The following is a 25374-nucleotide window of genomic DNA, read 5'->3' on the forward strand; positions in this document are numbered from 1 at the left end:
TTATAGCAAGGGTTATTAATCATTATACATCTGTAGCTGTACACACACACACACACACACACAAATAATAATAGTAGAGCGGCGGCTACAATTATCGACACCTTAATGATCTTTTAGCCGTTGCAAAAGTAGAAAAGACTTTCAATACGTAAATTGTGCATGAATAATTACTCAAACTTCCACTGGAAAAAAAATGAGTTGATTCCTGATTACTTAGCGTATCAGATCACGTGACATCGTTCCACAATTATCAACACCTTTGTCCACAATTATCGACGCCGTTCCACAATTATCAACACTGTTCCACAATTATCGACACCTTTGTCCACAGTTATCGACATGTTCCACAATTATTGACACCTTTGTCCACAGTTATCGACACCGTTCCACAATTATCGACACCTTTGTCCACAGTTATCGACACGTTCCACAATTATTGACACCTTTGTCCACTGTTATCGACGCCGTTCCACAATTATCGACACCTTTGTCCACAGTTATCAACACCTTTGTCCACAGTTATCGACACGTTCCACAATTATTGACCCCTTTGTCCACAGTTATCGACATGTTCCACAATTATCGACACCTTTGTCCACAGTTATCGACACGTTCCACAATTATTGACACCTTTGTCCACAGTTATCGACGTCGTTCCACAATTATCGACACCTTTGTCCACAGTTATCAACACCTTTGTCCACAGTTATCGACATGTTCCACAATTATTGACACCTTTGTCCACAGTTATCGACACTTCCACAATTATTGACACTTCTCCACAGTTATCGACACGTTCCACAATTATTGACACCTTTCTCCACAGATATCGACACTTCCACAGTTATTGACACCTTTGTCCACAATTATCGACACCTTAACGAACTTTTGGCTGTTGAAAAAGTAGAAAAGACTTTCAATACGTAAATTGTGCACGAATAATTCCTCAAACTTCCACTGGAAAAAATGAGTTGATTCCCGATTACTTAGCGTATCAGATCACGTGACATCATTTCACAATTATCAGCACCTTTGTCCACAATTATCGACACCGTTCCACAATTATCGACACCTTTGTCCACAGTTATCGACACCATTCCACAATTATTGACACCTTTGTCCAGAGTTATCGACACTGTTCCACAATTATTGACACCTTTGTCCACAGTTATCGACACTGTTCCACAATTATCGACACCTTAACGAACTTTTGGCCATTGCAAAAGTAGAAAAGACTTTCAATACGTAAATTGTGCATGAATAATTCCTCAAACTTCCACTGGAAAAAAATGAGTTGATTCCCGATTACTTAGCATATCAAATCACGTGACACCATTTCACAATTATCAACACCTTTGTCCACAATTATCGACACCTTTGTCCACAATTATCGACATCGTTCCACAATTATCAACACCTTTGTCCACAGTTATCAACACCTTTGTCCACAGTTATCGACACCTTTGTCCACAGTTATAGACACCATTCCACAATTATCAACACCTTCGTCCACAGTTATCAACACCGTTCCACAATTATTGACACCTTTCTCCAGAGTTATCGACACTGTTCCACAATTATTGACACCTTTGTCCACAGTTATCGACACCATTCCATAATTATCGACACCTTAATGAACTTTTGGCCATTGCAAAAGAAGAAAAGACTTTCAATACGTAAATTGTGTATGAATAATTACTTAAACTTCCACTGGAAAAAAAATGAGTTGATTCCCAATTACTTAGCATATCAGATCACATGACACCATTCCACAATTATCAACACCTTTGTCCACAATTATCGACACCGTTCCACAATTATCGACATGGTTCCACAATTATCAACACCTTTGTCCACAGTTATCAACATCGTTCCACAATTATCGACACCTTTGTCCACAGTTATCAACACCTTTGTCCACAGTTATCGACACCTTTGTCCACAATTATTGATACCTTTGTCCACAGTTATCGACACCGTTCCACAATTATTGACACCTTTGTCCACAGTTATCAACACCTTAACGATCTTTTGGCCATTGCAAAAGTAGAAAAGACTTTCAATACGTAAAATGTGTATGAATAACTACTCAAACTTCCACTGGAAAAAAATTAGTTGATTCCTGATTACTTAGCGTATGAGATCACATGACACCTTTCCACAATTATCGACACCTTTGTCCACATTTATCGACACTGTTCCACAATTATCGACACCTTTGTCCACAGTTATCAACATCGTTCCACAATTATTGACACCTTTGTCCACAGTTATTGACACCTTTGTCCACAGTTATCGACACCGTTCCACAATTATCGACACCTTTGTCCACAGTTGTCGACACCGTTCCACAATTATTGACACCTTTGTCCAGAGTTATCGACACTGTTCCACAATTATCGACACCTTAACGAACTTTTGGCCATTGCAAAAGTAGAAAAGACTTTCAATACGTAAATTGTGCACGAATAATTCCTCAAACTTCCACTGGAAAAAATGAGTTGATTCCCGATTACTTAGCGTATCAGATCACGTGACATCATTTCACAATTATCAACACCTTTGTCCACAATTATCGACACCGTTCCACAATTATCGACACCTTTGTCCACAGTTATCGACACCATTCCACAATTATTGACACCTTTGTCCAGAGTTATCGACACTGTTCCACAATTATTGACACCTTTGTCCACAGTTATCGACACTGTTCCACAATTATCGACACCTTAACGAACTTTTGGCCATTGCAAAAGTAGAAAAGACTTTCAATACGTAAATTGTGCATGAATAATTCCTCAAACTTCCACTGGAAAAAAATGAGTTGATTCCCGATTACTTAGCATATCAAATCACGTGACACCATTTCACAATTATCAACACCTTTGTCCACAATTATCGACACCTTTGTCCACAATTATCGACATCGTTCCACAATTATCAACACCTTTGTCCACAGTTATCAACACCTTTGTCCACAGTTATCGACACCTTTGTCCACAGTTATAGACACCATTCCACAATTATCAACACCTTCGTCCACAGTTATCGACACCGTTCCACAATTATTGACACCTTTCTCCAGAGTTATCGACACTGTTCCACAATTATTGACACCTTTGTCCACAGTTATCGACACCATTCCATAATTATCGACACCTTAATGAACTTTTGGCCATTGCAAAAGAAGAAAAGACTTTCAATACGTAAATTGTGTATGAATAATTACTTAAACTTCCACTGGAAAAAAAATGAGTTGATTCCCAATTACTTAGCATATCAGATCACATGACACCATTCCACAATTATCAACACCTTTGTCCACAATTATCGACACCGTTCCACAATTATCGACATGGTTCCACAATTATCAACACCTTTGTCCACAGTTATCAACATCGTTCCACAATTATCGACACCTTTGTCCACAGTTATCAACACCTTTGTCCACAGTTATCGACACCTTTGTCCACAATTATTGATACCTTTGTCCACAGTTATCGACACCGTTCCACAATTATTGACACCTTTGTCCACAGTTATCAACACCTTAACGATCTTTTGGCCATTGCAAAAGTAGAAAAGACTTTCAATACGTAAAATGTGTATGAATAACTACTCAAACTTCCACTGGAAAAAAATTAGTTGATTCCTGATTACTTAGCGTATGAGATCACATGACACCTTTCCACAATTATCGACACCTTTGTCCACATTTATCGACACTGTTCCACAATTATCGACACCTTTGTCCACAGTTATCAACATCGTTCCACAATTATTGACACCTTTGTCCACAGTTATTGACACCTTTGTCCACAGTTATCGACACCGTTCCACAATTATCGACACCTTTGTCCACAGTTGTCGACACCGTTCCACAATTATTGACACCTTTGTCCAGAGTTATCGACACTGTTCCACAATTATCGACACCTTAACGAACTTTTGGCCATTGCAAAAGTAGAAAAGACTTTCAATACGTAAATTGTGCATGAATAATTCCTCAAACTTCCACTGGAAAAAAATGAGTTGATTCCCGATTACTTAGCACATCAGATCACTTGACACCATTTCACAATTATCAACACCTTTGTCCACAATTATCGACACCTTTGTCCACAATTATCGACATCGTTCCACAATTATCAACACCTTTGTCCACAGTTATCAGCACCTTTGTCCACAGTTATCGACACCTTTGTCCACAGTCATAGACACCATTCCACAATTATCAACACCTTTGTCCACAGTTGTCGACACCGTTCCACAATTATTGACACCTTTCTCCAGAGTTATCGACACTGTTCCACAATTATTGACACCTTTGTCCACAGTTATCGACACCATTCCACAATTATCGACACCTTAATGAACTTTTGGCCATTGCAAAAGTAGAAAAGACTTTCAATACGTAAATTGTGTATGAATAATTACTTAAACTTCCACTGGAAAAAAAAAAAGAGTTGATTCCCAATTACTTAGCATATCAGATCACATGACACCGTTCCACAATTATCAACACCTTTGTCCACAATTATCGACACCGTTCCACAATTATCGACATGGTTCCACAATTATCGACACCTTTGTCCACAGTTATCAACATCGTTCCACAATTATCGACACCTTTGTCCACAGTTATCAACACCTTTGTCCACAGTTATCGACACCTTTGTCCACAGTTATCGACACCTTTGTCCACAATTATTGACACCTTTGTCCACAGTTATCGACACCGTTCCACAATTATTGACACCTTTGTCCACAGTTATCAACACCTTAACGATCTTTTGGCCATTGCAAAAGTAGAAAAGACTTTCAATACGTAAAATGTGTATGAATAACTACTCAAACTTCCACTGGAAAAAAATTAGTTGATTCCTGATTACTTAGCGTATGAGATCACATGACACCTTTCCACAATTATCGACACCTTTGTCCACAATTATCGACACTGTTCCACAATTATCGACACCTTTGTCCACAGTTATCAACATCGTTCCACAATTATTGACACCTTTGTCCACAGTTATCGACACCGTTCTACAGTTATCGACACCTTTGTCCACAGTTATCGACACCTTTGTCCAGAGTTATCGACACCGTTCCACAATTATTGACACCTTTGTCCACAGTTATCGACACGTTCCACAATTATCGACACCCAGATGATTATTTAATTTAAAATAATCAGTATGTAGTATTAAGTTAACAAAACATAGTTTTATTTAAAATGTGTTTTCCATAGATTTATATTGAGTCCAAAATATCTCATCTCATCTCATTATCTCTAGCCGCTTTATCCTGTTCTACAGGGTCGCAGGCGAGCTGGAGCCTATCCCAGCTGACTACGGGCAAAAGGCGGGGTTCACCCTGGACAAGTCGCCAGGTCATCACAGGGCTGACACATAGACAGACAACCATTCACACTCACATTCACACCTACGCTCAATTTAGAGTCACCAGTTAACCTAACCTGCATGTCTTTGGACTGTGGGGGAAACCGGAGCACCCGGAGGAAACCCACGCGGACACGGGGAGAACATGCAAACTCCACACAGAAAGGCCCTCGCCGGCCACGGGGCTCGAACCCGGACCTTCTTGCTGTGAGGCGACAGCGCTAACCACTACACCACCGTGCTGCCCCCCAAAATATCTTTTATATAAATATATGGATGTCGGTGTTTACGTAAATGAGGAAATAATTCTAATGTTTGCAAACAAATGAACTTATAATGTTTAACCTGCGTCAGAAAATCTTTTTGTTCCACTTTCTAAGTATTTTCGTAGATCACATTTTGTTCACCGTTCGTTGTTGTTTGTATTAATTTCTCGTTTTGTAGTTTACCAATAAATATCAACAGGCAATCGACATCATAACCACATGGAACTCCAGGTCAAAGGTCGCACCAAAATATTCCTCGAACCAAAATATAAACTGTCTACTGATATTGTAATATGTGGTAGATATTTACAACAAACTGCAAAATTATATATTTTCTGAATGGAAGAGAAAAATCTGAATATTTCAGTACGTCATCTACTTCAACAATGTGACACAAAGATCGATCCATAACAGTTGTAAATGTCCCTTCATTCCACAGCGTGTCGATAATGGTGGACACCAGTGAAAGTGATCACTATTATCGACACCTCACTCACATGACTGACTTCTCAAAAGCGTGCTTAGATACAAAAGAAAGAAAGCACAACTTTATTCATCACACATTTGCAAAATTCCTCTCTGCATTTAACCCATCTGAAGCAGTGAACACACACCCAGAGCAGTAGGCAGCCATGCTAACAGCAGTTGGGAGTTCGGTGCCTCACTCAAAGGCACCTCAGCCCAAGGCCGTCCCATATTAACCTAACTGCATGTCTTTGGGGGAAACCAGAGCACACCCACGAGGAGAACATACAAACTCCACACAGAAAGGCCCCCGCCGGCCACTGGGATCAAACCCAGAACCTTCTTGCTGTGAAGCAACCATGCTACCCACTTACACCACCATGGCACCCTGTCAAACGCATAAGAAATAAAGCAGGTTTCGATGAGGAGATCATGAAATATCGGTGAATTTGCTGAGTAAAAACATGTCCATAATCTTTCCACCATGCTTACCTGCGATGATAACGTCCGGGTTTTCTGAAAAATTGCTGATCGTGCTGAAAAAAATTCCATCTCAGGTAACGAGCTGCGTCATCAGACAACAAGATCAAAGAGCGGGGGCGGGGGGTCTTGAAAACTCTGAAATTCACCTTTGTAGAAAATTTTTATCGATAAATCTGGAAAGGTGTCGATAATTGTAGTATGATGAAATAATATTTTATAGTCATAACTTCAGTGTCGAATAATTTTACAATATACTTACTCATTTACATGTGTATTAATTAGTTATATCAAAGGCATATGGGTCCGTCTCAGAAACTGGTCTCTCATTTGGGACATTATGGTCAAAAAATAAATTTTCTAATTTTACTATTTTTTTTGCATTTACCGAACACTCAATGTTTCTTTTGTCATGTTTAATAAGAATAAAGATAGCATCTTCCTTTATCTGGCCTCCACTGTGGAAATTTTTTTTATTACAATTCAAATGCTTTTGTAAAATTGATTTCCATATAAAATAACTCCATCATGAAGAATTAAAGCCCCTCCTTCACAGATGAGTGAAAATATTGAATAAATTTCGTCTTTTTGATCACTTGGGTTAAAAATGCCAAGTTATGATGACTGAATTGATTATTCACTTAAATATGAATAATATGATACATTTTGGGTATTTGAGATGGCGAAATATGACAATAGGACACAAAGATGAGAATAACGGTGGTGGTAAAAGAACAGCGACTGTACCGGCTGAAGGTCGCGCGGGTCTCTGCTGCGGCGCGCGAGCAACGGGACATCGCTACCACACCAGGCGAGGGCGGGGCAAAATGACTGCCTGTAGATTCTATCAAAAGTTCGATCTAAATCGACCGTGGTTGCAAAATATTGGCCAAAAATACGCAAACACAACGAAATATGAAAGTAAGATGAAAAAGAAACATTCTGTTGCCTTATACTGCAAGACTAAAACAAAATAAAACTGTCAAAACTCACCTTTTCAGCGATAACGTCCGAACAAATCACTCGCGTAACAGAGACCGCAAATGGAAGCACGATCAACTTCTACCTGCTGGAGTGGAAAATTCCATTCTACACATGCAAATTGTTAATGCGTGTCCTTCCCCGCACACAAATAACACGCTACGGTAAAAAATAGACCACGGCTCATTTTATAGCTCAGAAATTCATACAAGACCAGCTACCATCGTAACATATTCTGTAAGAAACATATTCCATACCTAACTTTCAGCTTCCGTTTTAAAAAACAAAATCGCAGATTTATAACTAAATTTTTATACGGCGTAGTGATTTTAAGTTACTACTTTTGGTGAGGTCGTGACCTCGACCCTGAGGCTTTCCGTTTAGATCAAAACACACGGTTTTGGGTTTGCGGAAAATGGCGATGATTATTCTGTGAGCGCACCAATCCTTAGGTGTATAAATTTACAACTTAAAATACAATCGGTGATAACTGTAGACTTTTCCGTGGACTACAACCTTTTTAAGGGAACGCGATGTAGTCGACCGTTTATCATGTCCCAGATCAAGCCGACATTTTTCCAGAAAATTGCAGAATTTTTGCCAAATTCTGAATATTCACATCAAAGATTTAGTTTTATCTGGATTATTTCTTTCATCGTTTTATTTCAAATTAAAACCATCACCATTCAAAACCGTATAGCTTATTGACTGTGAGTATATTTAGTGGGGTACCCCTACAGTACCCAGTTTCTGAGACAGACCCATATCTAAGTGTCAGGGCATGCAATTCAAATGAATCATTTTCACCGCATGGAGTCGACTCTGTAGAGAACAATGGCGTGAATCGGAGAGTCGACTCTTTGCTGGAGCTCAGCTGTATAGTGTGCTTGGTGTGAATGAAAGAAGGGGCGCAGAGAGAGAGAGAGAGAGAGAGAGAGAGAGAGGAGGCTTTAGTAATGCAGAAGGGAGGAAAATAAAAATGGCAGAGCTACAAATGCTGTTAGAGGAAGAAATTCCGGCTGGGAAGAGAGCTTTAGTCGAGAGCTACCAGAATCTCTCCAGAGTCGCGGAATACTGCGAGAATAATTATGTCCAGGTAATGAAAAGAAGAAGAGAAGAGAAGAAAAGAGGGAATGAATGGGTGTTTCTTGCGTGATGGTGTGTGATATTGCGGGGAATCTTTAATCATTCTGAAACCACCTCGGCAGAACAGGAGCGTGTGCGTTTTATTCCCATCGCATTTGTGCTGTGCAGATGTGCGGATGTGCAGATGTGCGGATGTGGGGATTTTGGACGGAGGGTGTGTCAGTCATCATCTCTGCTGCTGCTGCTGCTTCATGCATGAAAGAGAGGCAGGAGAGCTGAGGCTGAGATCAGATGCAGCATCAGATGCTGGCCTGTAGGTTTTGCTCACATTTGGGTTCAGATGTGAATGTGATCGGGGTTCTGATGGCTCCCTGCTTTGCCTCCATCTCTGAGCTGAATGCATGCAAGGCTTCAGATTTCAGCATGTGAATAACAAGGATGCAAAAAAAAAAAAAGGCAATGCATTGAAGCTGTGTGGGTTTGTTTGTTTGTTTGTTTGTTTGTTTGTTTTCCAAGCCACATGATTTTATTCCAGCACATTAAGCAGAACATTATCATCAGGATACTATTAGACGAGCAAATAAAACATGATTATATTATATTATTTCCTATTTAAGATATAACATATAATATCATGTCGCTCGTTGATATATTTATCCCCAATAGCAGCCTGTAATTTTATAAATATTATCCCACTGCTGATTGTTTATCTTGGTTATGTAGCTAATATGCAAGGATAAATTTCTCGTGACACTATAAATATTACAATTTTAGACGCAATATTCACAATTTAACACAATACCGTGTTAATAAATGTTATAATCAGGTATCGGTGCACGAATGCCAGCTATGATGTAATATTACCATTGGTCAGTGGTTTCTATAGTAACAGCTCATTCACAGGGACTTGTACGCTTGGCTCATAATAAACAGTAATAACATTAGTGATGATGGAAGGAGTCTCCAGTGTCAGCGTTAAGTTTTCAGAAATCCTCAGAGGAGTTGACGCTCTTTTGCAGTTTTTTTTTGTCTTAGTAACTTTGAGACAGAGATGAAAGAGAAGCTGGTGAGTTTATCGCTGCTATAACGTCAGTGACAAGGTCTTTGTTTGTCCTGCCCATACACTTCCTGGGTCTTCAGTTTAAACTCTCTCCTGGTGATATTTACACCAAGAATATTTTTTTTTGTTTTGGCACCACCCGAACTGATGATCACATCAGCTTTTCTTTGGCTAATCAGACACATGGTACAACACCATACTTGCCAGAGCAGTTAAGGGTTAGGTGCCTTCCTCAAGGGCACTTCAGCCAGTCCTGCTGGTCTAGGGAATTGAACCAGTGACCTTTTGGTCCCAAAGCTGCTTCTCTAACCATTAGGCCATGGCTTCCCCACACCAAGAATATAAACGTGACCATTTTCGTAACCAGTAGTGTTGTAGGACTTGAATCTGGTCTCAAGACCACTTTTTAAAGGTCTCGGTCTCGTCTTGGAATCTAGCGCATTTTTACTCGGTCTCAGACATACAGACTCGGGATTTTATTTCAAGACCAGTCAGCTGTAGGGATTTCACTAAATTGCCTGTACGTTGTCTGATTTAGTTGTTAACGTCGTTACTGTGATTGGATGTAAAATTTCCTGCTTCAAATGCGACCAATAACATGACTCATTGCTAATTTCAAATGTTTCTTCCTGTTAACAGCCGTGACCGCTCCCCCACCCCTTCACACGCACACACACACTGGTCTGGTCCTGGTCTTGACTCGGTTTCGCCCTGCCTTGGTCTTGGTCTTGACTTGACCTCAACCTCTCAACGTCTTCGTTTTGTCTCAGTCTCAATACACTCTGGTCTTGGTCATGACTTGGTGGTCTTGACTACAACACGACTAAGCAGTACATAAACAGGTAATTAGTCATGTTAGTGTCTACATTTTACAGGCTACCATGCCGTGTTACCAAAGCATACCACATAGCTAATGTGTTTATAAAAATCACGTGAAGTATTTAAGTGGCCGTGCAATACAGCAAGTTGCTAGCAAGATAGCTAACAGTGCTTAACAGTAACACTAAGCCACTATGCTAATCCGATGAACGTTTCACAAAAACGTACAGCATAAACGCTAAACACTGCGGCCGTCTCTTACACGTACCGGAGATCTGTGACAGAGCAACATGGTGAGTTGGATACGTAGTACGAGTTGAAGTTTGAGGTTATAACGACTGTGAATGGAAAATCAAACAGTTTCTTTGTTTGCTCATTGTTGTTGTTGTTTACGATTAACAATTACAGGCAACGCAACTGCCGCCAATAAATTCCAAACAAGAAACGCTGCGATTGGTTAAAGTGAAGTGTTGCGAGAATGGATATGAAAGAGCACGTGTTCAGACGACCACATGAGCAAGAAGCCGCGTAGTTAGCTAGCTGGAGCGTAGCTAGCCACATGTTGGCTTGCAAGGTATTTTCAGCCAAATTACGTCACTGTATAAGAGAAGAATGCACACTGTGTTCACCACACATGATGCTTCATGGTTAATCATTCGAATGACTGCTGCAGGAAATCGACGAGTCGTTCGCTAATTGCTACAGGTCATATTTAACTGATTTGCTAATTATCGCTGGGTTGAATATTAATTTGTGTTGGTTATAAACAGACCTGGGGTGAGTGGTGATTAATTATAGATATACTGCAAGGTTGTGATTCATTTAAATAAGCGTGGTCATTGTTTAAAATATTTAAAACAAATCGCTTAATTAGGCAAATTATTTCTGTTAATTGACTTGACTCTATTGATGTCAGTATTGGTTACTTGAACTAATGACCTCTTGTGATTAATTTGCACACTGATTAATTGAACGAATAAATTATGTAGATCAAGTTTCATTTGACTAATTAAATATTGGTTAATTAGACCAAGGATACGTTTACATATTTGTCATAAGGAAGAATCTGTTTAGATGTGAATTGGATTTACATTTTGGTTAAGTTAACCAACTGTTCATGGTTCGGTATTTTGTAACATGGAGCAGGGTATTAGTTTCTCGGTGTGTTGATTGGACGCTTTTTTAATCCAAGGTGAAAACTGAGGAAGAATCCAATCAAATAGTTTTTGCTTCAAGGCATACAGTATGAGTATCGTTTTGCCAGTGCTGGGATGTGAACTCACAACCTTCTGGTCACTAGTAGACTCTTAATCACTGGGTGACCACTTCCTGGTTCTGGGAACCTGGGTCCAGTTCTGTTTTAAACCATTCAAGATATCTGAGGTATGAAGGGAGTAAAACCTGCTGCTGTGTGTACGGTGGTGCTTGAAAGTTTGTGAACCCTTTAGAATTTTCTATATTTCTGCATAAATGTGACCTAAAACATCATCAGATTTTCACACAAGTCCTAAAAGTAGATAAAGAGAACCCAGTTAAACAAATGAGACAATAATATTATACTTGGTCATTTATTTATTGAGGAAAATGATCCAATATTACATATCTATGAGTGGCAAAAGTATGTGAACCTTTGCTTTCAGTATCTGGTGTGACCCCCTTGTGCAGCAATAACTGCAACTAAATGTTTGCGGTAACTGTTGATCAGTCCTGCACACCGGCTTGGAGGAATTTTAGCCCGTTCCTCCGTACAGAACAGCTTCAGCTCTGGGATGTTGGTGGGTTTCCTCACATGAACTGCTCGCTTCAGGTCCTTCCACAACATTTCCATTGGATTAAGGTCAAGACTTTGACTTGGCCATTCCAAAACATTCACTTTATTCTTCTTTAACCATTCTTTGGTAGAACGACTTGTGTGCTTAGGGTCGTTGTCTTGCTGCATGACCCACCTTCTCTTGAGATTCAGTTCATGGACAGATGTCCTGACATTTTCCTTTAGAATTTGCTGGTATAATTCAGAATTCATTGTTCCATCAATGATGGCAAGCCGTCCTGGCCCAGATGCAGCAAAACAGGCCCAAACCATGATACTACCACCACCATGTTTCACAGATGGGATAAGGTTCTTATGCTGGAATGCAGTGTTTTCCTTTCTCCAAACATAACGCTTCTCATTTAAACCAAAAAGTTCTATTTTGGTCTCATCCATCCACAAAACATTTTTCCAATAGCCTTCTGGCTTGTCCACATGATCTTTAGCAAACTGCAGAGGAGCAGCAATGTTCTTTTTGGAGAGCAGTGGCTTTCTCCTTGCAACCTTGCCATGCACACCATTGTTGCTCAGTGTTCTCCTGATGGTGGACTCATGAACATTAACATTAGCCAATGTGAGAGAGGCCTTCGGTTGCTTAGAAGTTACCCTGGGGTCCTTTGTGACCTTGCCGACTATTACACGCCTTGCTCTTGGAGTGATCTTTGTTGGTCGACCACTCCTGGGGAGGGTAACAATGGTCTTGAATTTCCTCCATTTGTACACAATCTGTCTGACTGTGGATTGGTGGAGTCCAAACTCTTTAGAGATGGTTTTGTAACCTTTTCCAGCCTGATGAGCATCAACAACACTTTTTCTGAGGTCCTCAGAAATCTCCTTTGTTCGTGCCATGATTCATTTCCACAAACATGTGTTGTGAAGATCAGACTTTGATAGATCCCTGTTCTTTAAATAAAACAGGGTGCCCACTCACACCTGATTGTCGTCCCATTGACTGAAAACACCTGACTCTAATTTCACCTTCAAATTAACTGCTAATCCTAGAGGTTCACATACTTTTGCCACTCACAGATATGTAATATTGGATCATTTTCCTCAATAAATAAATAGCCAAGTAGAATATTTTTGTCTCATTTGTTTAACTGGGTTCTCTTTATCTACTTTTAGGACTTGTGTGAAAATCTGATGATGTCTTAGGGCATATTTATGCAGAAATATAGAAAATTCTAAAGAGTTCACAAACTTTCAAGCACCACTGTATATATCATCATCATCATCGTTCTCTCTCTCTCTCTCTCTCTCTCTCTCTCTCCATCCTCAGGCTCAGGATAAAAAGAAGGCCTTGGAGGAGACTAAAGCCTACACCACCCAGTCGCTGGCCAGCGTGGCGTATCAGATCAACGCTCTGGCCAACAATGTGCTGCAGCTGCTGGACATCCAGGCATCTCAGCTGCGCCGCATGGAGTCATCCGTCAATCACATCTCCCAGGTTGGCCATGTTTTCTCGGGAAGGCAGGAAGTGGCAAAAGAAAAGGATAAACAGAGAAAAAAAGCCTGACCTCAAAACACACAGAAGGAAAAATACAACCAAATATTTTTGCTGTAAACACATGCTAAGAAAAAAAACAACAACAGCTAAATAGCTCATTATAGCTCGATTTCGTTTTGCTCAGTATTACTTTATACTTTATTCCTACTTTGGTTGTTTTTATCCAAATAACTAAACATCTGGGCAATTCCTCCAAACTGACGAAGACTGGAATAGCATTTTAATTACATTTTCCGCTCACTTCTTATTCTAGATAACACACGTAACTATGTTTTTTTGGTTTTTTTTTTTAAACAGGATTAGCCGTTACAAGTGCAACTCAGCTAAACTTCCTCCCAGAAACTCTAATCCTGAATAAAATTAATGGCTGGGAAAATATTTTAAAGTGTCCACACAACCCACAGTTGTCTGTGTGTTGCCTGTTATTGGCACATTTCCAGTCTTGCAGAAATATTTTCTTTAAAGACATTTTTCTCAGAAGGCTCAGAAGGTTTCGTGTGTGTGTGTGTGTGTGTGTGTCCTGCAGACCGTGGACATCCACAAAGAAAAGGTTGCACGACGAGAGATTGGGATTTTGACCACCAACAAAAACACGTCACGGACGCACAAAATAATCGCCCCTGGAAACATGGAGCGGCCGGTGCGCTACATCAGGAAGCCGATTGATTACACGCTGCTGGACGATGTGGGACACGGCGTCAAGGTCAGTACGAGAAGAGTTTCGTTGTTTTTAAATGATATTTAAATCAGTATTTCTCTGTTTCTATGCTTTATCAACACCAAACCACAGAAATTCCGACTCTATTTCTTCGCATGATGTTATGTGTCGTGAGATTTCCGTTAACGTGATTTTACATGACAAAATGTTAGACACAGGACCCAAGTGAATGCAAGTAAAGTCTATCAGAAGACAAGCAGGAAAAGGTCAACAGGATCGACAGCAGGAGAAACACAGACAAGAAAACAAGTCTCAGACTTGACGGAATTAAAGCATGGCAAGACTTCGCAACGAACAGTGACACAAAAGACAAACGATTCAAGAACTGACACCAAACAAGTGAACGCAGAACGAGAGAGAAACCAAAACAAGAAACTGTGAACGTTCTTAGCACGATTAATGGTTCTAGATTCCTAAAGAGGTTCTACTTGGTAAACGTATCATGCAGTTATTAGGCGTATCAGATGCTCGCTGGCCGTGCTGTGAAAATTGTCCATGCAGACGCTCATCTACGTTTCCAAAAATCTTATACAGTGCCTTGCAAAGGTATTCACCCCCCTTGGTGTTTGTCCTGTTTTGTTTCATTACAAGCTGGAATTAAAATGGATTTTTGGAGCGTTAGCACCATCTGATTTATACAACATGCCGACCACTTTAAAGGTGAAAATAGTTTTTTTTTTATTGTGACACAAACAATAATTAAGATGAAAAAACAGAAATCTGGAGTGTGCATAAGTATTCACCCCCTTTCGTATGAAACCCCTAAATAAGAGCTGGTCCAACCAATTCACTTCATAAGTCACATAATTATTTGATTAAGATCCACCTGTGTGCAATCAAAGTGTCACATGATCTGTCACATGATGTCTGTATAAATCAACCTGTTCTGGAAGGACCCTGACTCTGCTACACTACTAAACAAGCAACATGAAAACCAAGGAGCCTCCAAACAGGTCAAAGACAAAGTTGTGGAGAAGTACAGATCAGGGTCGGGTTATAAAAAATATCCCAAACTTTGAATATCCCAGGGAGCTCCATTAAATCCATTATAGCAAAATGGAAAGAATATGGCACCACTACAAACCTGACAAGAGAAGGCCCCGCCCAGCAAAACTCACAGACCGGGCAAGGAGGGCATTAATCAGAGATGCAACAAAGACACCAAAGATAACACTGAAGGAGCTGCAGAGATCCACAGCAGAGATGGGAGTATCTGTCCATAGGACCACTTTAAGCCGTACACTCCACAGAGTGGGCGGGACTTTATGGAAGAGTGGCCAGAAAAAAGCCATTGCTTAAAAAAAACATGTTTGGAGTTTGCCCAACAGCATGTGGCAGACTCCCCAAACACATGGAAGAAGATTCTCTGTCAGATGAGAGTAAAATTGATCTTTTTGGCCATCATGGGAAACGCCATGTGTGGCGCAAACCCATCACCCTGAGAACACCGTTCCTACAGTGAAGCATGGTGGTGGCAGCATCATGCTGTGGGGATGTTTTTCATCTGCAGGGACAGGAAAGCTGGTCAGGACTGAAGGAAAGATGGATGGCACTAAATACAGGGCAATTCTGGAGGAAAACCTGTTTGAGTCGGCCAGAGGTTTGAGACTGGGACGAAGGTTCATGTTCCAGCAGGACAATGACCCTAAACATCCTGCTAAAGCTACACTGGAGTGGTTTAAAGGGAAACATTTAAATGTCTTGGAATGGCCTAATCAAAGCCCAGACCTCAATCCAATTGAGAATCTGTGGCGTAACTTGAAGATCGCTGTACACTAACGCAACCCATCTAACTTGAAGGAGGTGGAGCAGTTTTGCCTTGAGGAATGGGCAAAAATCCCACTGGCTAGATGTGCTAAGCTAACAGGGACATACCCCAAGAGACTTGCAGCTGTAATTGCAGCAAAAGGTGGCTTTACAAAGTATTGATTTTGGGGGTGAATACCTATGCACACTCCAGATTTCTGTTTTTTCATCTTAATTATTGTTTGTGTCACAATAAAACAACAATGTGCACCTTTAAAGTGGTCGGCATGTTGTGTAAATCAAATGGTGCTAACCCTCCAAAAATCCATTTTAATTCCAGCTTGTAATGCGACCAAACAGGACAAACACCAAGGGGGATGAATACTTCTGCAAGACACTGTAGTTTTAAAATGAGATCTGTTTTGTTGAAGTTATAAACTGTTCATTGATGCTTTGAGCTTCATCATTACTGTAATGACATGTGCAAGGCACTGTAATCTCTGCTTTCCAAAGAAATGTATCTGGTCAGTGCTTTGGGAGTAATGGCAGGTTGAAGTCGGTACAACAGAGTAAAATATCTGCTCATGGGATGTCGGGAAACTGAAAGCGGTCAGGCTCTCTCTCTCTCTCTTTTGATCAATTTCCCACTGGATTACTCGTTAATATCAATGAGATCACTTTTATTTATAGTGATGTTCTCTCGCTCTCACTGTTTCTGATGAAGGATTCAGCAAGCTTTTCCCTCTGCTAGTTTTGATGTTATGACTCATGGGAGACATTGAAGTGAGTTTTCGTAGCTTTACCTACTTATTTTTTTCAAATCAAACTGATTCCTGTAAATAAATAATTATTTTAGAATAGAACTGGAGTTGTTTTGATGAAAAATATTGAGACCTTAGTGGTCGGAATGAGATTTTAAAAAACCGGAAGTCAGAAACGTGAGTGTCGATTTCAGTTCAGTTAATGTGAATTGTTTATTGGACGTGGATCAGACAGTTTTTTCGAGGTTCGCCTTGAAAGCTGTGAATATTAATTGAAATAATCATTTATATTCTTTCATATAAACACTAGTAGGCCTTACTGAGAAATACAAAGGCCGACAGAGCACAAAGAGGGGATTAGAAATAATCTTTTATTACTTTTTTATTGAGTGTACCGATTTAATGGTTTTACCTAATTAGCATAATTAATACTAATCAAATGCTAATTTGCATAATTTGTTTTTTACAAATTTTTAAAACTTTGTGTTCAGTATTCAACCGTCTATGTTCCTGCCAATTTCCATGTAAATATCTTGAAAAATAGAAAAGTTATGAAGAAAAAACATTTGATCTCATTGGTTAATGAGGCCCATTTTGGACCATGTGATCCTCAGACAGAATATTACGGCAGTTTTTTTTTTTTTTTTTTAATTAAGCCGGGGTTTTTTCAATCTCAAGAATGGATAAACCTATTTTAATTCTGTAAAAAGGACGCTGTTCTGGAGTCAATTCCGAATTCAGTGAGAGCAGTGTGAAGGAATTTGGATTGAATTTGAATTTTCACCTGATACGCCTGCTGATGGAAGTAAATTCCTGTGATCTTCACCTGTTTTTGCATTGCGAACCCATCAGATGTGCAGCGCTTTGAAGAAGACTTGCTGTTAAGAAATCAATGTGACATTTGTGTGTTTAGCTCTTAATTTAATTTTATTTCCAGCAAGCTCTGACCTTTTAGCCGTCTCTGGCTTCGTGTTTGCTTTATCACGCCGTGTCCATCATTAAAAGGCCTTTTGTGTCAATAAATGTTCCTTTAAATGTACTAAGTAAAAATAACCTGGTTAAAATGTCTCTTGTTTTCTCTCACCGCACACGCTCAGTGGCTAAAGGCGAAGGTAAGAGCTGTGAAAAGTGTTTCTGAGTTTGGTTGTTTACTAGAGATATGCATACGCATCGTTTTATTCATTATTTCCATCCTGTTTTCCAGCAAGGGAACAGTCAGCCGGCCAGGTCCGGGGGCGGGACTTTATCAAGGACTAATCCGCCGACGCAGAAGCCACCAAGCCCACCCATGGCGGGGCGGGGCACCCTGGGGTACACAGCTTTACCTCTGACTGTTACAAAGCGCTGACACTGGAGACTCCTTTCGTACATCTCATAGCAACCATTTTTCCGATCCGTTTATTGGTGTGTTACTATAGAAACAACAACATTATGCATACATTACAGCGAGTGCATTAATATAAACCTGCGTGACTGCCAAGCTGCTGTTCGAGAAAATTAATCAACACCTTCTGACCAATCAGAATGGAGAACTCAACAGTGTTAAGCTTTAATGAATTAGTAATTATTTATAAATCATTAATATTGAGGTTAATATCGTGAATCGTGTGTGTGTGTGCTATAGGAGAAACACACCCTATAAGACTTTAGAGCCTGTGAAACCTCCCGTGGTGCCAAATGACTATATGACGAGTCCGGCGAGGCTCGGTGGTCAGAGCAGCCCAGGACGCACAGCATCGGTCAACCAGAGACCCCGAACACACAGGTACATCACACACACACACACACACACACACAAGACAACCATATCAGTGATGACGCCTGTCCACCATCATCACTCAAGTCCCTGGGAATGAGTGAGCTGTTACTATAGAAATGATGATGTAATAGAAAATAAATCACTGACTCCTGACCAATCAGAATCCAGAATTCAGCACATCTACCGCGCACCATACCTCATTTAAATATAGCTTCCTGTCCCGATGTCGTTTACTCAGTTCTGCTGTAAATCATCTGCAACACGTTGATAACTCAGGGCCTCGTAGTGAGATTTAATGAAATCCCTTTTATTAATGCCATTTATTTCATTTCGCTCTCTGTATGATGTCACCGGTGTTCCAGCACATCATCATCATCATTTTTCTCAGCGTTTCACACCAGTCTGAGTCGTACGATCGTGTCCTGAATAATAATTAAACCCCACTCGAAGGCTCAACAGTGGTGCAATGCTCTGAATAACTGTCAGTGTGAGAAGTATTGGCACCCCTAGCGTGTCCAATCGCGGCTGCCTGTCAGCAATTTTGGAGCTTTTCAGGACGCTCCCTGGCTGTGGATCTCATTTCCTCCTCCGCATGAGTCCTTTATACGCCGTGAGAGAAAGACGACATCAGTTCACACAGAGAAAACTGCCAACTGCGAACGTTTCTGGGTTTTTGATCAGCTGAGCTGGAGCATGTACAGATTTGTGGTGTGGCGTCAAAAACGAAAGTACAGCAGTGAAGCTGGAAAGGAAAATCTTGGTCAAAAACAAATGTAGATGATTATTATACTGGGTTCTTTATTATTTATGTATTTATTTATTTAAAGTCAGCATTTCAAACTTTACAAGACAGCTAAAAAATATGTGGACATTTTTTCCAAAACAAAATGAAAATAATCCTGTTTTAATGTAAAAAAAAAAAAAAGGACTAGTTCTATCATTAATTCCACCACACCTGAAACACTGGGTGCTTGTCCATCGCCTGATGATTTAAAGCTAGACTGCCTTTCAGATTTTTCAAATGTAGGTCATAAAAAGAATTTCCCCAACACACAGTTATTTTTGTTTAGTGACTAAAAGCTACTGATCCAGTTTTGGGCGTTGGTTTCCCTCCAGGCCTTGGTTCGCTGTGGGCGATGCCTGCGCTCCCAGCTGTAGACCGCAGTGAGCTCGTTGCTCACTTTACATCGTGGTTGTCCAGCGCTCTGCGCTTTAACGCTTGGCGTGATGTTCCGAGCGATGTTGCTCGGTGGCGTCGCAGCAGCTGTGCAGGCGTTTTGGGACACACCAGCGCTCTGCGTGGCGGAGCTTTTCTGCTCGCTTTGTGGATCCACGGCGTGGTGTTCGAGTGATGTGGCTGGCGGCGTCACGGCGGCTGTGCTGGAGATGTGGGACTTGTTTTCATGCGCCTTTTGGTGGGACTGTGGCTGCTACACCACGGGAATTACATCCTGACCCCTACTTGGTGGACTTTTTATTTTTTATTATTTATTCATTTATTTTTTTTATTCTTATTATTTTTTTCGTTTATTTTTTAATTTTTTTTTCCTTTGTCTATAATTGTAAAGCGTCCTTGGGTTTCTTGAAAGGCACTATATAAATTCAACTCATCTCATCTCATTATCCGTAGCTGCTTTATCCTGTTCTACAGGGTCGCAGGCAAGCTGGAGCCTATCCCAGCTGACTACGGGTGAAAGGCGGGGTTCACCCTGGACAAGTCGCCAGGTCATCACAGGGCTGACACATAGACACAGACAACCATTCACACTCACATTCACACCTACGCTCAATTTAGAGTCACCAGTTAACCTAACCTGCATGTCTTTGGACTGTGGGGGAAACCGGAGCACCCGGAGGAAACCCACGCGGACACGGGGAGAACATGCAATCTCCGCACAGAAAGGCCCTCGCCGGCCACGGGGCTCGAACCCAGGACCTTCTTGCTGTGAGGCGACAGCGCTAACCACTACACCACCGTGCCGCCCAAATTCAACTTATTATTATTATTACTGAATTCGAATCACAGACTTCCAGTTTTATTAGTTTTTTTTAAACAGAACAATTAATGAATTTAAAACCACGTGTCCCTAAATTCTCCGCTATTTTTTCCTGCTTCACCATGACCCAATACAAGATACTACGTCACGCATCACGTGGTGGGCTTTCCCCGTTCGCGCAAGGTGAACAATTGTGGGATGCAAATTTGAAACAGGAGAGAAAAATGGAGGACGTAAGTGTGCGAATGAAACGTGAAAGAGCAACTACAGTAACGGAAAGAAAGCGAGAAGAAAAGACATTATGTTCTATACGAAGGAAAGGAAACGCAGGACCAAACTAATAAATATCGGCGCTCAGCAAGCATCTCGGTGTGATCAGCTGTTTGTTTAGCGACGGAACAAAGGTAAACCTGCACGCGCACACACACGGACTTCCGCTGTCTGCTTGACTGCATGATTTCATGCACATTATTTGACCACATTTCAGAAGGAACTGTATCAGATTTCACCGATTTTATTAAATTGAAAGGCCGTCTTGCTTTAAATATGCGTGATGTTAAACCGGTAGCTATATGTTAGCTACATGAGCATCATAGCTCCAGTATAAAACTGTGAGCGAAAGAGAAACGAAAAACTGAAGAGAAATTTCTGCTCGACTTCATTTGAGTAACACGAGAACGTGCGTAAACATTTCAACTGTTTCTCCTCTAACGAACTAAACGGTCGGTTCTCATGATACCGTTGACACTGTCGCCTGCGCTGATATACGGTTTTCATATTGCAATCATCACCGAAAAATTACACTGAAAATTGTAAGCAAAATAGTAGCTAGCTTTTACATTCCGATATCATGTCCATGTTAGTACGGGAAATCAAATTCGTCAACACGTATTTAACACAAACCTGAGATTATTTCCCTGTTGAAAGTATACATTTTATGAAGTGGAAATCCTGCTCTTGATTTTAACCAGTCATTATGTCTCAGCGTATTTTAGTATTTATGCACTTTTCTTCTGCGCAGTGGAAGCAGCGGCGGTAGCGGCGGACGAGAGAACAGCGGGAACAGCGTGGGAATTCCTCTGGCTGTTCCGACACCTTCTCCTCCGAGCATGGCACCAGGTTAGCGAGTTGGCGGTGTCGTTGTACTCTATGTTAGTACAGTTAATTCATTTCTAGCCTGTTTTGCTAATTATGCGTACATCATCCATGTTGAATATCGGTGCCTTTTTGGAGCTAGTCACATGGCTAAACTGATATGATCATTATCCAGGCTTTTGATTAACCGAGTCTGTTAGCGAGGTCATTAGTGTAAGCACGTACGTAAGAAAATAAAGAAGTGTGGTGAACATGATCCTGTTTAGCTAACCGTCACTCCGTAGCTTGTTCTTGTCAGATATATAAATACAGATTATCAGCATTATCACACGCACAGAACTCATCCTCCAAGAATGAGTATGATGTTCATATTGGTGTTAGGGGCGTATTTTATTTGTCGACCCTGTTTCATCACATCGTTATATTTTTCTCTCTCTTGCTAACAGTGGTACCTCCAGGTCCAGGTCTGGGTCCTGTTCCGATGTCTCAGTTTGGTACTATTTCCCGGCAGATCTCGAGGCACAGCTCTTCCAGTGCCTCGTCCTCTGCCTCCATGGTGTCAGCGACTGGTACGTACCGCCGCGCCCCGTCCAGCTCATCACAGTTCTCCGTGCCCCAGTCACACCTTAATGGCGGTCCCACGTACCCTCAAAACCCGGCTCCGGGTGAGTACCTTTAATGAAACAAATTGAAATGACACTGGGGAACTTTTCACACATTTTTTATTATTATTATTATTATTATTATTAATAATATATCTAATATAAGACATTACTATAATATATGAATAATGTATATGTGTGTGTATAGTCTCTGTTGCACCACCGCCACCTCCTGTGGCACAGCTCACACCCCAGATTCCTCTCACTGGATTTGTGGCCCGGGTTCAAGAGAACAGTAAGTGCTACACACACACACACACACACACACACACACACACACACAAAGCTATATACTGTACAGTATTGTGCAAAAGTCTTAGGCGCATGTAAAGAAAGGCTGTAGACCAAAAATGGCTTTAAAAAATAATGAAATGTTTCAACGTTAAAAATAATATAACAGTAATAATCAGTAAACCATAATAAAAGAAAAAAGTCAATATTTGGTGTGAGACGACCCTTTGCTTTAAAAAAAGAAAACTATCCGTCTCAGGTCCAGTGAGTGCAGTTTGATAAGAAAATGAGCTGTAGGTTTTACTGAGCATCTTCCAGAACCAGCCACAGTTCTTCTGGACACTTTGACCATCACAATTGCTTCTTCATTTTGCGCCAAAAAACCCACACAAATGTTTGGAACTCTAAAATGTTTTTGTAATGTTGTGACTCGATAATGTAGAAGTCATAAAATAGAAATCTGTAACAAAGAAGTCTGTGTGAAAAAAAAAAATTAGGGGGCTAAGACTTTTGCACAGTACTGTACGTCATCCAGATGTATGCCTGAGATATCTTACTCCTTAACCCCTTAAGTGCTCTTACAGCACGGCGCTGCTGGATTCGAGATTGTGATTGGTCGGAAGGTGCTGATTAATTTTCTGTACCAGCAGCTCTGACAGTCGCAGTAGTGCAGCTGCAGATCACAGATTTATATGAATGTGTTAATACGTAAGGAAACGTTTATTTAACGTTATTATTGGTGGAAGGAGTCTCCAGTGTCAGCACTTCGTAACAGTCAGCTTCTGACGTCTTCAGGACAGAGGAGTTTGTACTTCTGTGCAGTTTCGCAGTAACATGATGTAACAAGGTGTGGTTTTTTGTCTTATTAACTTCAAGACAGAAAAAAAGAGTGGTGAGGGAATGACTGTTTATTGCTGCTATAACATACATGACAACAGGAACTAACTAACGTGTCTTTGTTTGTCCCACCATACACACTTCCTGGTTGTTCATTTTAAACTCTCTGCTATAATGGCAATGAGAACAGGAACTAAAGCATGACGTGTTCTTTAATTTAAAAAACAAAACAAAAAAAACCCCAGTAAGTGTTGTGGTAGAATACGTAAAATATTTCCAGACATGCTGTTACAGGAAAATAATCAGCTTTGGGGTAGCAACAGTCTTTGAATATTTTCATATAGCAGCAGTGCTTTATTCCTTACTTATCTAATGTAGTTAGCTAACGTTTGTAGACAAAATAGACTTGCTAACTTAGCTAACATCAGTGACTTTCGTAACTTTCAAAGCGACATATTGTACTTTTGTCCACTAATATCAGCTATCTTTCTCCTCAGTTTCAGATAGTCCCTCCCCTCCTCCACCGCCTCTCCCTGAAGAAACACCCATGTTTGAGGAAGCAGCCCCGCCCCCTCCCCCGCCCCCTGTAGACTACGAGGAAGAGGACGCTGCGCTAGTGCATTACAACGACCCCTACGCAGACGGAGACCCTCATTGGGCCCCGAAGTCCTACATAGAAAAGGGTGTTTGTCTTCCTCCAAGCTTACTTTGAGATAAATACACCTAGGGTTTTTAATTCGCGTAGCTGATTAACATACCTAGCTAGTTTCCTAGCTAACTAGCAGCGATGTGGTGATATTTTAAAATGTTTTTGATACAGAAGTCCATGTTGAGTATTGGAATAAGCAATCATCAGCACAAGGCCGCACCATTCTGGAATTTTCCATTCATCTGAAGATGCGAATCTCTAATTTTCCTGAATGTTTTTTTTTCTTCCCTTTTTTAGTGGTGGCTATCTACGACTACACCAAGGACAAGGATGACGAGCTGTCCTTCATGGAAGGTGCCATCATTTACATCATCAAGAAAAATGACGACGGCTGGTTCGAGGGCGTGTGCAACGGCATCACTGGACTGTTTCCTGGCAACTACGTGGAGTCCATCATGCACTATGCTGACTAACGCTAACTTATGAATGTTTTCATCTGACCTATTTAAGTATTTATGATGTGCAGTGTATTGAGGAAGTGTTTGGTTCTTCCTGATTTGGGATTATGGACGTGTTTTGTACATACAATACTGTATGAAACCTGTCGGTTGTGACTAGTGTGTGTTATTGTGTGTGTTTTTTCGTCGGCGTAAAAAAACAAACAAAACTGTGGTAGTTTTTCTTTTAACTTACTGCCAAACTCTTCCTTTACATCAGGGAAGACGTGGTTGAATGTTGTGATTTACAGTATAATCTGGCTGATACACCAGGTCATTTTTATTCCAGTTTGCTTGCAGTGTTAGCCTACATTGCGGTTTAATTCCTCGTACGTTGCCATCATGAGGCTGTTGCCTTAACATTACATAGCTACATCATTCGTTTTGTTATGTTCAAACTGGGTTCTAGGTTCCAGCTTGACAACAAGCCTGGTATTTCATCTGTACTATATTTGCCAGCTAATGTAACTAAAGGTTGGTAGGTCATTGGCCAGCAAAGCTAGCTAGTTACCCAGTTGATATGAAGGAAAATGTGGGTGAAAATTT

At 40.7% G+C, this 25374-nt stretch overlaps 1 protein-coding gene across 12 annotated transcripts; it reads left to right on the forward strand.

Annotated features, from left to right (window-relative positions):
* The first annotated feature begins 8552 nt into the window (after positions 1-8552).
* Positions 8553-24804, forward strand: abi1b (abl-interactor 1b). 12 transcript variants are annotated; one of them, XM_060921117.1, is made up of 11 exons: positions 8553-8690; positions 13649-13816; positions 14403-14579; positions 18199-18213; positions 18306-18412; positions 18726-18866; positions 21879-21976; positions 22399-22617; positions 22763-22849; positions 24180-24365; positions 24629-24804. In XM_060921117.1, exons 1-11 carry the CDS (start codon positions 8574-8576, stop codon positions 24802-24804), a joined length of 1491 nt encoding a protein of 496 aa, XP_060777100.1. In that variant the 5' UTR covers positions 8553-8573. The 12 variants fall into 12 exon arrangements, with proteins under 12 accessions (XP_060777100.1, XP_060777020.1, XP_060777040.1 ...); XM_060921037.1 differs by having other exon boundaries at positions 8574-8690; positions 22417-22617; XM_060921057.1 differs by lacking the exon at positions 22763-22849 and having other exon boundaries at positions 8574-8690; positions 24186-24365.
* Positions 24805-25374: the final 570 nt, after the last annotated feature.

This window comes from Neoarius graeffei, chromosome 1, assembly GCF_027579695.1.
Source record: "Neoarius graeffei isolate fNeoGra1 chromosome 1, fNeoGra1.pri, whole genome shotgun sequence".
Classification (NCBI taxonomy): Eukaryota; Metazoa; Chordata; class Actinopteri; order Siluriformes; family Ariidae; genus Neoarius; species Neoarius graeffei.

Coding starts and splice junctions, on each gene's coding strand:
- abi1b (XM_060921117.1), top strand. CDS start 8,574: ATGGCAGAGCTACAAATGCTGTTAGAGGAAGAAATTCCGGCTGGGAAG. Junction 18,867..21,878: donor CAGAGACCCCGAACACACAG/GTACATCACACA, acceptor TCTTCTGCGCAG/TGGAAGCAGCGGCGGTAGCG. Junction 22,850..24,179: donor GGCCCGGGTTCAAGAGAACA/GTAAGTGCTACA, acceptor CTTTCTCCTCAG/TTTCAGATAGTCCCTCCCCT.